This window comes from Biomphalaria glabrata, chromosome 4, assembly GCF_947242115.1.
Source record: "Biomphalaria glabrata chromosome 4, xgBioGlab47.1, whole genome shotgun sequence".
Classification (NCBI taxonomy): domain Eukaryota; kingdom Metazoa; phylum Mollusca; class Gastropoda; family Planorbidae; genus Biomphalaria; species Biomphalaria glabrata.
Genome location: NC_074714.1, coordinates 13,030,488 through 13,045,282, shown reverse-complemented (window position 1 = coordinate 13,045,282; position 14,795 = coordinate 13,030,488). Strand labels below are relative to the sequence as shown.

The 14,795-nt window shown below is 31.2% G+C and overlaps 1 protein-coding gene across 5 annotated transcripts; it reads left to right on the top strand.

Annotated features, from left to right (window-relative positions):
* Positions 1-680: 680 nt before the first annotated feature.
* LOC106052686 (adiponectin receptor protein-like) lies at positions 681-13,596 on the top strand. 5 transcript variants are annotated; one of them, XM_056025515.1, is made up of 8 exons: positions 681-943; positions 3,921-4,201; positions 4,724-4,831; positions 6,809-6,980; positions 7,363-7,543; positions 8,113-8,300; positions 8,808-9,001; positions 10,309-13,596. In XM_056025515.1, the coding sequence occupies exons 2-8, from the start codon at positions 3,992-3,994 to the stop codon at positions 10,429-10,431; spliced, it is 1,176 nt and encodes a 391-aa protein (XP_055881490.1). In that variant the 5' UTR covers positions 681-943; positions 3,921-3,991; the 3' UTR covers positions 10,432-13,596. The 5 variants fall into 5 exon arrangements, with proteins under 5 accessions (XP_055881490.1, XP_055881492.1, XP_055881488.1 ...); XM_056025517.1 differs by having other exon boundaries at positions 859-1,082; positions 3,932-4,201; XM_056025513.1 differs by having other exon boundaries at positions 861-1,082.
* The last annotated feature ends 1,199 nt before the right edge of the window (positions 13,597-14,795 follow it).

The following is a 14,795-nucleotide window of genomic DNA, read 5'->3' as shown; positions in this document are numbered from 1 at the left end:
TGTCCCCCATATTTTAGCATTTCTGCTGATATCATGTCTAGCCCTGGTGCTTTGTTATTCTTTAGCACTGCAATGGCCATTATATATATATATATATATATATGATATATATATCATTATTTTTTTTACAAAGCTTTTTTTTTTATATCAACTCTGTCTGGTAAAAAGTTTTTATACGTGACTTCTCTCTCACCCAATCTCGGATCAGCTGAAATTTTGCACAATTATTTCTTTTACCTGACAATACAAGAATTGATATTTTAAAAAGTCTTACATTGAGCCATATATGAGTTCGAATTCAGGTCGTCATCCCCCCCCCCTTTTTTTTTTTTTATAAATGCTTTATTATTGTTAGTCTAGATATATTATGGTCTACAAATTTAATAAAGCATACTGATTCATATTATAATTGATACAATAAGTTTTTTTTTTTTTTTTTTTTTTTGTTGTTTTAATATTTTTTACAATATTTTCTTGTTTTTAATCTTTTTCTATTTATTGGTGCAGATTTGAGGCCCTGGAATCCTCAGATAATCGAGCTGGTGCCACATAGAGTCTATATATATAGGCTATTGTTGATAACGAAAAACAAATAAACATTCTTTTCTGTTTATGAAATCATATTTCATAGTCCAAAACGGGGTAAAGGCCAAAGGTTATAGGTCTAATTTAAGTGTTGTGTAACTTTTTTCTTTGCTTTTTGTTTTATTCGCTAAAATATTTTTTTAAACGATACAGAACATCTAGAACTACCAATACATTTAATATAAAAACTTCAATTTTGTTTACGATTCGGATTAACATCTTATCTAGATTCTAGACCTAGGGATTCTAGATCTCGTTTACTTATTTTGGGCTATCACCTCATCCACTTGTTGATGTGTTAAGAACACAGAAACTGATGACGAAAACAGCACACTGTTATTGTGTCAAACTTGTGTAGGTCTGTGACTACATTAATTGTGCTTAGTAAACAGAAGCTAATCGTTAAATTTGTATTAACATAACCTAAAAACGCTCCTAGATCTAGACTTAGACCTAGATCTAGTCTAGATCTTATTAATTTTAACAGAATAATATTGGTATGTACTATGATTTTAATTAAAAATTTTAATATCTAAATTACCTAGAATAGGTCTCAAAATAGAATATAGGTCAGTCGTCCATGACTAGTCACTAGGGCTAGAGGCAGAGGGTCTACTCTACTCTAGTAGAGTCGTAACACCAACAGTAGGTAGGGCTACTATGACTACTGACACTCTTTGTCTCGAATTACTAGCTATCTAGATTCTATATCTAGTAGGACTAGATCTATTCTTTCTAGATGTAGATTCTAGATATCTACAATTTACAGACAGACAACCCTAACCCATCCATCATTATGATGATCATGTCACATGTCATGTACTATGTACAGTCTCAATTCATCACTGAATCAGTAACATTACAATGATTACAATAATTACATGTATTACATAGATCTAGATCTACAATTACAATGATAATATACTGTAATGTACATGGTTATGGTAAAGTAACAGTAACTAACATGTAACATGGTCATGGTGTCATGGTTGAGTCAGATTAGTACTAGGACTAGATATCTAGATCTAGATCTAGTACGACAGGATCATTTTAAATTTTACTATTTTTCTATTCATCTAGACTGATGATAGATCTAGAGTCTAGATATAGAACCTAGACTTAAAGACTTAACTAGACTTTCAATCACACTGTGACTAATCTGGATATAGATAATAGATTAATGCTTGTAAACTCAATTTAACTGACTTCTCGACTGTAGTAGTACTAAGTCGTCTAAGTGGTTAATCTTGTTCTTGGTTTGGATGGTCAGAGACTGACAGTGACAACGTGATTCAGATTCACCATGTTGATGGTCGAAATGGTGAAACATTTAAACCAATCAACAGCAGTAAAATATTCAAACTTTATAATATCGGTGAAACATTTAAACTTTACAATAGCAGTGAAACATTCAAACTTTATAATACTTAATAGCAGTGAGCAGTGAAACATTTAACATTATACTTAAATGTCTTAAATGAAAAATGCCTTCAACACCCAATGTATACCAAAAGAAACTGTTACACAACTATAGAGTTTTTTTACATTTTTCTACAGTGGTTAGCAGGTCATCATGGGTCTAATATCTTTATTAATATCCTGTTTCTTATCTCTTCATTCGTGATGTGGTCTTTGTAAATGACATCGAAGATCTTTCTGTAGCATCTTAGTTCCTTTTGCTAGAATCCTCTTTTCTAGAGATCTGCAATCAGCCTTCAAGATTTGCATGCATATAAGAATGTGGCCAAGACCAAAGAGTGCATCAGTCTGATGTTTCTATATATTTCTAGATCCAATTAAAATTAGGGTCTAGATCTAGCTTGATATTTAAGTCTATGGATTTACAACAAAAAAATGCATGTGAGAATAGACCAAAGACTATCATAGCCTATGTACTAGACATAGCAGTCACTGTAAGAATGAAGAATGTGATTGGTTAAATCTAGATCTGCTTTCAATATTGTTGAAGTGAGTGACCTAGGCATAGGCTAAAAACACAATTTTGTGAATCTTTTTTTTTTTTTTAAGATTTGAAGAATTTGATGTCTAATTTAGTAAATACAAATTTTAAAATAAAAATATATATGGTAATAATGTTTACTATTACAACTTTTTCCACAGAATTTAAATATTATATGTCAATAACTAAAAAAGATTTGAAAAATCACCTGAGTTTCCCTCTAAAGTTCATGGCAATTAGGACATTTTAGTTATATATATAGGAAATTTGTCCTTTCCATATAGTTTTAAATTTAAGGTTTACAGCAGTGCTGAACAACTGAAGAAAACAGCACACTTTTTTTCCTTGGCACAGTCTGCAAAAGAGCTCACAGCTCAGCAGCAATAAAGCTAGCTAGAAGAAGAAGAAGAAGAAATTTAGGTCATTGAAATGGCTAGTAACATTAACTAGAAATGCTAAATAAAGCACCAGCACACCTCACAATAAAAAAAAGATATTCCACATCCAAAGCTCACAATAAAATATGAATTTTCTTGAAAATCTTCTTAAAACTTAAACTTAATCTTGCACCCCCAGGGGAACATAGGGCAGCAACCATACCTCTCCATCAAATTCGATTCTGAACAGTTTTCTTCATCTTCTCCCATGTCAATCCAGTATTCTCAGCTTCACTGATGACTGTCCTCTTCCAGGTTTGCTTGGGTCTTCCCACTTTCCTGTTTCCCTAGTGGATTCCTCTTGCTCCTATTTTTTTCTTTCATTTCATAACATGGTAGGAATTATTTTTTTCCGCACTGTGGCTCTTAATGTATAGTGCAATGACATTTCAGAAGAAAGGGAGTTAGAGAAAGCTCTTCAAACAAGTTTACAAAACCAGTTTATATCCATACTTTAGTAGTACAGACACTTTAACAATGTACTCAAATGCAATTGCTGATTTTCTAGGGAAGACTTTACTCTCTAAAATGTATATGATCCTCTGGCTTTTCCATAGAGTCACTCTATACAAAAAGGTTCTTCAAAATCATCATTTTAAAAATGATTAATTAAAGTATCTTTTTTTTAAGATGATGAATGTTAATCATCATGATATAATCTAAAATTTGATGTTAGGATGACTAGGACTAGATGATTTATAAGTTCTATTCTTTTTTTTTCTCTAAAAGGTTTAGATCTAGTCAATCTAGGTCAAATAACAAACAAAATTTAAACTAGATCTAGACCTATTATCTTCTGACTTCATTATCATATCCATACTTAAACTGACATGACCAAAATTATATATATATATACACCATATAATATATATATATTATATATATATATATATATATATATATATATAAGGATTTAGAAAAAGCTAATTTTATTGCAGGGTTTGTGCAGCTATTCCTGGTTGCAGCATTGGTTTCTTCATAGACTTGCGAGTATACTGTTGCCCAAACAATGACATCTGGTTATCCAGCTGGCTCCCTTGGTGCACATGGTATTGTCTATCCAGATACTATCACAGAAGACTATAATCAGAATGAAACTACAGATAGCTTAAGCTCCTATCAGCTGTCAGAGGATTTGTTAGTGGAGCAAAATGTAGGTAGATCTAAGCCAAACATGGCCTACACGCATGAAGAACTTGGTTCACTACTCACATCAGAGGTACCTTTTGTTTTCATATTTTTTAAAATATAAAATGTGTTTTGGATATCACCTAAAATTTTGTATTAATTAATTTCACTATGTATATGCCAGTCGTGTAAATATTTAGTCCCTGTATCTGGTTATAATGTCTCTATTTTAAATAGCTTTTTTTTTTAATGTAACAATTAATTTTATAAATATAAAAGATTTCTTCATAACAAAATTTGATTACAAATAAATGAAAAAATCTATAAAAAAAAAAATCAGGGACATCCCCTCCCCTTCTTCACAGTTTTTTTTACTAGCTTGTACTTTACTTTCATCCTCTATTTAAAAAACTACTAACCTTTTGACATTAACACTGGCTCAAAACTATAGGAAATCCATTCACATCAATATTTGTTGAAGTTAAATAATTCATTTCTGTATTATAAATAATGTGTTGCCTTACAATCTATCCATAAGCCAGCAAATAAAAATGCAATAAAATTTTAATCTCTTATATATACTCCTATCCTACAAATTGCTTTTCTTCTGTAGGAGGACAGATTGCCCACAGATTTAGATGAAGATCTTGATGGCGTGGACACCTCACTCTTAAATGTTCCAAGCAAATGTGCCCAGCAAGCAGAAGAATTTGTTAAAAAGGTTAGTTCTGTTCAACTCATTCAGCATATCTTGCCTTATTGCGGGTTATCTAATTTTCTTTAAAGTAAATTAGCATTGTGATTTTAGATTTTATGTAACACAACTAAATTGGCTTGAAGCTTCAAAAATGCTTTCCATGTATCTACTCACTATTTCTCACACTTTTGTCAGGATAAAGAGTTATGTGGCAGTTACTAATGTTTAATTTTTTAAATTTTTTTTTCGACCTACTTTGGATTTTAAAAAACCCATTGTAATTATGGGGATTGCTAAATTATTCTTTCAAAGATTTTTTGTTCTACTTCTCTGTTAGTACCTTCTAATTCTTTGCAACTGTGTTAGCTTGAGTCTTGATTTTGCTTTGATCAGAATATTGACTTGAATGTCCTTAGAAAGAGTTCAGGGCCACACCTATCGAATGGTGAATGGATTTTACAGGAAAGTCAGGTTTAAGACAGTGCCATCTTTAAGCTTCTAATATACACCAGAAATGAGTTATTGGGTTTAGGATGAAGGTCAGACACTATGAAAAGAATCAACTCGTTTATTTTTGTGTACCTGAATTTCATATTCTGTGGAGTAACGTAGTGGATAATGACTTGCTTTCCTAAACAGTGGATAGAATGAGGGCTTATGGTCATAAGCATTATGGTTTACCCTCTACCATTCTTAATTATCCATGCTAAATGTCCAGTTTCAGCTGGTCTGATGCATCAAGGTTATTCAGTAATCCATTATCATCTCATTATTTGAACATTAATTGAATTTTAATACATTAGAAGTAGTACTAATTTTTTCTAATAATTTTTTTTTACTGCTGTCTGCTGCTTTGTTTGATTTAGAATGCAGCCAGAGAAAAGGTATAAAGCAAAGAAATAACATTTGTTTGCAGAATCATTGTTCATTCAATTTACATAATTTTAAGAGCAGTGCCTATTTTAGGGAAAATTAGTCTGCTGTAAATGTTCAACTGTTTTTTTTAAATGTTTTACTGTCTATGATCTTGATATAGCAGACTTTTTTTGGTAGGCAGGTCTGCAGACTATAAGAAACTGTTTAGGGGACATTAAACAGGCTTATTTGTCAAATTAACGTTCAGTAACTAATGCAGACATATCAGTTTTAATCCACAGTCATTTCAATCTCATATGGTGGTCAGAATTTTTTTAAAATATGCACTGCTAGAACTTTTTTTTTTTAAATTTGAATTGATTTTCTAATTTTTGAATCCTTATTTTCTATTTAATAATGGATTATTCGCTGCACAACCTGTAATCATATTATCTCTATTTTATAGACATCCATTGATTTTTTTTTTAATTTATGAACTACTTTATAAATTGCATTTTAACATATCACATTAAATGTTCAAGAATTGATCAAGTCTTCTAAACAAACATGAAACTTATTTCTTTTTGTCTGTTTTTTACTTTGCCTAGACATTCAATAGAATACCTCGACAAAGTGTAAAATGTCACTTAAAAGTATTCTATTAATAAGTTTCATGGAATAATGTTTCTATTTGCATTTGATCTGAACTATTGTGTCATGTTCTTAAACATGTGGAGTTCATTTTAATTACAAGTGTCTAAGCGTGTAGCAAAGCTTAGGTATCAGTTACAGTGATGGTAAAAAAAAAAGAGTTTATACATAGGGGCTGGGGATTGAATAGTGGAAAAAATGTTTCTATATGAATAAGGAAAAGGGCCACTAGAACTCACTTGCCAAAGTTGTGTGTGGGCTGGTAGATATAATGCTTAAGCAGTCTGCATGTGGATAGCCAACTTTATTTTAGGTTACTGAGTATTCAAAACATAAAGGATTCTGAGGAGCTTCAAACAACTCTTATTCAACAGCCTACTCATCCCTGCCATGCATGCCAAGGCTGTTAAACCACATTATTTCTTTTTCTTCTACTGATTAACCACTATTAAAGACAACAAATATGATTGCTTTAATGCTGTTTCTGTTATAAAGGTCTGGGCAGCTGGCTGGAATGTTGCTCACCACCATACATTGCCAGATTGGCTTAAGGACAATGACTTTTTGCTCAGGGGTCATCGTGTGCCAACCAATTCATTTATGGCCTGCTTCAAATCAATATTTAGGATTCATACTGAAACAGGAAATATTTGGACTCATTTGTTGGGTAAGTCTGTTTTTGTTTTTTTTAATCTCTAAATTTTGTTTATGCCCATTCAGTTGACATGTATTCTTTCTTCCTTCACCACTTTAAAATTTCTTTTGCTGTGGAATCTTTGTGTCCTGTCATTTAATACAAATCTAAATTTCACTTTATACCATCAATTTAATTTATGATTATTTGTCCTTATGATTTGGGAAAAAAAAATTAAACATTCACTTACGGGTCCTTTTTATAGCATTACTTTTATTATATGGATGTTCTTATGTATCGTGAAAACAAATTTCTGTTCATCACTAGTTTGTTTTTTTGTTTTTTTTATATGGTGAGCATTTGTATTTTTAATAATGATACACAAATCTACTATTATTATCCATGTCAACTACAGGCATGATAGCCTTCCTGGGCATAGCTGCTTACTTCTTGACTAGGCCCTCTGTAGAAATCCAGTGGCAGGAGAAAGCAGTGTTCTCAGCCTTTTTTATGGGGGCCATTCTCTGCCTCGGATTTTCTTGGGTGTTCCATACTGTGTATTGCCACAGTGAACGTGTTGGTAGATTCTTCAACAAGTAAGTCTCCTGGCTCGGTAGTTAGACCTAAGAGATCATTTAATTTACATCTTTAGAGATTTTATTTATGATTTAAAGAATATCACAAAATGTGTTTAAGGGTCAGTGTTTCTGTGTAAGAATTTTAACATATATTTTAAATCTTGTGTGATACAAACAACTTTGTGTGATACAGACAAAGTTAAACAATTATTTCATTTCTAAATAAAATAACAAAAAAAAGAAACATGTGATTTAAAACTAAGTGTCTTAAATTAACTGTTAACTAACGTGTGTGCTACAAAAATTTCCCTCTGGACAGTTTTTTAAGGTATGTATCTTGTTTTTGTTTTTTTTTTCTTACTGTAGTTTAAAAGTTGGAACAAACTGAGAATTTCCAGTTCGAATTTTTTTATAAGCATTCCATCGATGTGGATCTTGGATAATATTGTTTTCACAGCTCAAGAAATTTTGGGCTGAAGCAAATGAGGCAATGCAGGAATAAAGGGAAATCTCATTCAGTGACTATGAAGGCAGCTTGTTACAGACGGCACAGAAAGTTTCTTCAATAAATTCATTTATTATTTCAGATTAGACTACTGTGGTATAGCTCTGTTGACCATTGGATCTTTTGTTCCATGGCTCTACTATAGCTTCTATTGCCGTCTTGAACCCAAGATCACTTACCTGGCACTCATTTTCTTCTTGGGGACCATTTGTATTGTTGTCTCTATGTGGGACAAGTTTGCCCAGCCTCATTACAGGCCACTGAGAGCAGGTGAGTCCATCCCTTAAAGTAAGTAGACTTGAAAGAATGTGTGCATCATAGATGCTTGGTGTAACTTATGCCTTCTACCATTATTTCTGGTTTCAAGTCGTATTGTCAAACACCTAAGCGTAGGCAGAAATTACAAACATGAATCCAAGAAATTAAACAATGTTGCATAAATATATATATATATATATAGATATAATGGCAACACTGTATAAAAAAAATTTTTATGAGAGAAAATGGTTTATAGCAAAACAACAGACAATTTCGACCAGGACATAAAACACAGTTCCTCCTACTCAAAGCTCCTCTTAGCTGCTAAACAACACAAGCCGAGCAGATTACATAACCACCAAGATTCCCATCAGAGAATCTATTTGGTCAGTAAAATTGGTCTTTCATCAAGAAATATAAAGTAAAACAAACTTTCTAACTCAGCAGAAGATGTAAAATTTAATTTTCTTTCTCAAAATGCATCTCACTTGATATAAATGTGTTTGTTTTTCTGTGTAGGTGTGTTTGTGGCACTGGGGCTGAGTGGTGTCATCCCTGCAATGCACTATGTGATAACTGATGGTTTCTGGCATGCTATAAACTATGCAGCTTTGGGCTGGCTGGTCTTGATGGCTTTGCTTTACATTGTTGGAGCTGTTATTTATGCTGCTCGTATACCAGAGAGAATCTTTCCTGGAAAGTTTGATATATGGGTAAGTGTTAGAATAGTGACACCTGTAAACTGAAGATCTATGGAAATATTTATCTTATTCATACCAGTGTTATAACAGACATAAAAAAAAATTTATACTATTAACAGGATTTCACAAATAGTTACTATATTAGTTAAAATATTTTAACTGCTATTGGAGAAATAAACCTCAATGTAATTATGTGTTAAAATGAATTATTAGCCATAGAGAATAACAACTTGTATTTGAGTAAAGATACAAAGGGAGAAATATCTCATTTAGAAGCGATGTTATACCAAAGTTCTAGGTCACTTTGTTTATAAAACAACTGAAATATATATATATGTTTTATATGTATATATATATTTCAGTTGTTTTACATATATATATATATATATATATATATATATATATATATGTGTGTGTGTGTGTGTGTAAAACAACTGAAATATATATATACATATAAAACAACTGAAATGATCTCTGCTGTTTGAGCCAAAATTCTATTGAATACATTTTAAACTAACAGATACCTATTCCCAACACTTGGTAGTAAATTTGTATTTTCATATTGGAATGTTGCTTAACAGATGTTCTTATTTTAAATATTTTTGGCTTGTGTATACAAGGGGAAACTTTTAACACTGTGTACTTAAAGTCTATTTAAATTGTGAAAGACTGTTTCAATAAGGGCAAAGTCCAACTTAAAAAAAGATCAAATTTCACCTATTATATTTTCTTTATTTGTTATATTGCCATTGATAATCATCTCAGAAATGATTTGCTCCTGACATTGCTTCTTGCATTCCTGTTTGATAGAAAAGTAGAAAAAGAAAAAAAAAAAAGAAAATAGGGATAAATTTCAACAGAAAATATTGTGACTTTTTACCATCAAGTGCTTTTTGTGAAATAGGTTAAGATCAAAACCTGATCTAGTCTAGATAGGCATGTCTAAATGCATGACATGTAGGATGTAATCATCTTCTTTTTTGAAGTAACGTCTGTATTATATAAGATAAGATAAGATGAAGGAGTAAAATAGTGTACAAAACTCAAGTAACTTTAAACAATAATTGTGTCTGGGTGGGGAAAAAAGTATATATTTATGTATTATATATGTTTGTGAAATTGATTAGATAAGTATCTATATATTTAGCATAAGACATGACTATGATGTAATAAAAGTTTTTAAAAAAAAACAATGTTCTAATGTTTTTGGCATGATTTTCACTCTCTGTGTATATAGGTTAATTGAGTAAATTATTTTAATTTAGCAACCTATGTTCAAACAATATGTCCTCTTATTTTTTTTTTTTTTCTTTTCACAGTTTCAGAGCCACCAGATCTTTCATGTTTTTGTCTTAGCTGCAGCTTTTGTTCATTATCATGGCATCTCAGAAATAGCTAACTATAGACTCACTCTTGGAGATTGTATTACAAGAGAGATGTAGCTGTCACACCATTCCTGTCCATTATTTTATTCAAATGTTGATTTCTCTAAACCCGTCTCAATCTACATGTGAACTACAAACAAAAATGCACACTCCTACCTTCTGATGAAACAATACGAGGGTGGCATTTCAAGGGAAGTGGAAATAAATACTCGTTCCATTATAAATATTATTTCAAAATTAAACTGGCTAAAATGTATGTACTGTATCATATTATTGTGCAGTGGATGAAAGCTTGCTACACACCCAATGTATCAATCAGCTTCATCTACTGTAGTTTAATGAGCAGACATTTATATTTCTAATCCTGTGTCTCTTTTGACTATCAAAAACCTCTTGTCTTATCAAAACCTTTGTGTATATGTTGGGGTGAGTGTATATAACTTTATCTGTATATAAAGATGTTGTTGCACCCAGGTCTTTAGAACATTAAAAGTGGCATACATTTTTTTTGTTCAGCTGTGATTTGAGAAGTATTAAACTTTATATACATATCACTTTGTTAAAGGGTTGGAAAGAATTTTTTTTTTGTGTCAGAATTTAATAAGATTAACAGTATTCTTTTTGTTTATTTCTTTAGACATTCCTCCAGAAAAAGAAGATTATTATTATATCCTAGTCCAAATCTCTTCTAGGGATGGACGCATGAGACTGATGAGCTCTCTTGCAAATCTTTTGCACCATTTTAAAATGATTTTTTATGAGAAAGTTATTACATAATACTAGTTTCACCATTTGCTTGTAACTGTTGTAAAGAGTCGAATAGGTTGTTTTTTTTTTCTATCTCTGTAACTAATACAAATAAAAATAGATATATTATGAAGTGGAGTTATTCAGAAAGAGTCCAACCCTTTAATTACATAACAATGTTGTTTGATATTGTGTGCATGTGTCTGTATTATTTGTTTATATTTATTTTGCTGTTAGAAATACTTTCAGCACAAAACTATATTGATGATGTTTAAATGTGTCCCATGATTTTGTCCTTTTATTTCACTGATGTATTATTTTTTGTTTAAACTGATGTAGGAATATTTTTTGACCAAAGAAATTTTTTAAATATATATTGGTAGCTCCCTTTTTAATTGAAGTAATTGATTGAATGAATTTTTACAACATTTAAACTAGTATGGACTTGGACAAAAAAAAAAAAGTATTTTGAGTCTTAATAGGAAGAACATACAATTTAAAGCAAGCTAGATGTGATTTCTTTAACTACCAGTACCCAAATATATTATAGCACTTTTATAGAGTATCATTGTAAAACCATTAAATGTATAGTCCATTGTAATTGAGTTATCATCAGAGATGAGAATGCCATGTAAATGTCGAGTGACATCAATTGGTTCGGCAGACATCTGCTATTCCACAAAGTTACCAGGTATTTTTTTTTTTTATTTGCTTTTGTATAGTGCATCTTTTTGTACTATTGCATGCACAATGCATTATGATTCAATCCTTTGGTCATGTGTGGGGGGTAGGCTATATTTTTGAGGGTTTCTATACTGTCTTTAAGTGCTAGCAAACACAACTTGGTTCAAGTCATTATTTTAACTTGAGCCCCTCATAAGTAGCCAAAGGGTTAATTTCATTCAGCGACATCCCTAATTGTTTTCTGAAGTCAAATGATCTGCCTGCTAGCCACTTTCAGTCACACTTACTGAGCAGGCATACAAATGTATATATTACACAATAACACATTGAACCTACTAAAGATTATTACATTTTTAAAGGAAAAAAGAGTTGTTTTTTTTTTTAACATTTATTGAGTAATGTATACAAGATTTATATTCATTTGCTAATTATATCATAGGAAAAAAGATTTTGAAAATATTAATTATCTGTTTTTTTTAAACATTCTTTGATATGTGATTACATTTTGAAACACAATGTTTAGTGGTACATTTTCATCTATAAGATCTTTTATAAGTATTTTGCTTGATTTGATGGTTTTATCCTTTCAATCTTTCTATTCAAAGTTTAGTGCTCATGGATGTTGGGTTGAGTTTTTCTGCTTCTCTTTCATTACTACTTACTTACTCAGTCTAGTTACTAGGAATGTTTTCTGGCTTGACTATTTTAGCTATTGGTATTTTTTCAAATCAATTTTTGCTTTTTTTTTCTTCTCCCAGTTGGATTTATTTTTGGGCATGAAGAAAAAGTCTGTTTAGATATCATGGCAGTGTTAGAAGATGTTAGTTCTCATGGTATTACAATGGAAAGTTTGTGATGGGGACACATTGTTACGCACTGTCCTCACAACAGGGCAAAAAGTAACCTTATTGTGGTGAAAAGGCCATTCTTCTGTTTGTGACCAGTAATGTGCTGGGTCTTACATTCTGCACTTTTCTGTTTTTTTATGCCATTTTGACAAGAAAATTTCAACAAATCAATGCCACCATATTTTATGTGATTAATGTCTTTGTTAAATCCTGATGAGCTAAGGGCATTACGGATTACCCCACTCTTACACATCACTTGCCTCACTCAAATTTGGTATAAAAAAAAAACACTAAATTTAATGCTTCTTCTATAAAGATTTTGTATTTCTTATTTTTTCTGAAATCCTAAAAAAAATTTAATCAAAATGTTTCCGATGACTAAATTCTCTGACGTTGAGTATGTAGGCCAACTTTGGAAAATGAAAACAGTAATTTAAATGCTGCAATTAAAGATTAACTTTAATTATCAAAGTAGTTAAAATTGAAATTATTTTTTTTTTGTTGAGTATTGTTGAAAATTGTGAATTTATTTATTGTGCCTATGTGTATCTGTATCACAAGATATTTTTGTGTGTATTTGTCAGCACCAACCTGTCTAATGTAATGAACAGACTCTTAGATTAGTTTTCCTGCTTCTTTTTCTATCATATTCTTGTTGCTCGAACTGATCTCTGTTGGTGTAATTTAAGATTTGTCTTAAATGGAGAGAGTATATAGTGTCGCTGTTCGTTTATTAAGAAACACTGAAATCTGTGTGAAGCTCTAGACCTATAATAAAATATACTTTCTTGTGACATAATTTGGTTTCTGTTGTCTAGGTGAAAGATTTCACCTCATTCTCATTATGGAAAGCACATTAAACATAGGCATTAGTTCATTGGTACCCAAGTTGGGTTTTTTTTTTGGCCTGGGGAGCCATAGTGATTTTCCTGCATCACTGTTATCTGTTAATAAAAAATGTTGAGCCTCTCTGCTTCATTGTGTAGTGTTAGAAGGTCTGAGATGGACTGATAGCTTCACATCATGGGTCTGATATGGCCTTCAGACCCAGAGTTAGGCATCATTGTATTAGGACTTATGGTTGTATAAAACATTTAACTGCAGATTTACTAATTTTGCATGTATATTCCTCAATAAGAAAAAAACTTTTTTAATGTGTTCTGAAATTTTTTTTTTAATTTAAATTTCATTTTATGACTCTCTAGTAATCCATAATTTTACATTAGTAAAATGTATACTGTATCTGAATAGTTTCTTTGTTATAAAAAATTAACCACTAATAATTTTTCAAACTATTTCTTTTTGCTTCTGATAAAAACCTAAAAAATATTTGCATTGTAACTTTAAACAAAAATGTAAAAATTAAATACTTCTAGATCATTGCTGCACAATTCTTTGTTGTTCATTATTAAATTTGAATTAAATGCATTTCAATAGGAGAAAACTCTTAGGGGAAAAATAAGATTATTAAGAGGTTTTTGTTGTTTTTTTTAACTTAAAATAATAAACGAAAGGAAAGCCAAAAAAGAAATGTGTAAGTTACAAAACTACTTTTCATATTATCTTTTAAGAACCATTATAATAGAAATCTCCAAGTTGATGCCTGCCTGATGATAATGCCAATAATGGTCAATTTTGTATTGATACAGTTGCTTGATGGCAGTGAATAATTGCCTGGGTGCCCCCACACACACATATAGACAAATTTGTATCTCAACCAAACATCAGCACTAAGTTAAGTTTACTTGCCATAATTGCCGGGTTCGGGTGAGGTCAAGACATTTTTAACCATAATATTAAAAAATGTCCTATTCTTATCTTAGTATATCATTGTTTTCTTGACTAAATAAATATGATGGCCCAGACTAAATACTGAACTCTATCATTAGAATATAGAGCAACATCTCAAAGTAAATAATAAGATCCCTTGGATTTAGAGAACTTTGAAAGAATTGCTTAAGAATAATTTGATTGAAAGGAAGTGGTACACTGACAAATTAGATGGTAGGGCCTGAGAGAACTTAGCCTTTGGATTAATTTAAAGGGGGTGGGGGGCAAAGGCCTGGAAACCCAATGCTGTTAGAAATGACATACAGATGAAATTCTTCTTCTCCAACATAGGTGAGGTTGTGTGTTGATGTG

Excerpts from the sequence above, each read along its gene's own strand:
- LOC106052686 (XM_056025515.1), top strand. The coding sequence starts at position 3,992 with ATGACATCTGGTTATCCAGCTGGCTCCCTTGGTGCACATGGTATTGTC. Across the intron at positions 6,981-7,362 it reads TATTTGGACTCATTTGTTGG|GCATGATAGCCTTCCTGGGC; the intron begins GTAAGTCTGTTT and ends TGTCAACTACAG. Across the intron at positions 9,002-10,308 it reads CTGGAAAGTTTGATATATGG|TTTCAGAGCCACCAGATCTT; the intron begins GTAAGTGTTAGA and ends TTCTTTTCACAG.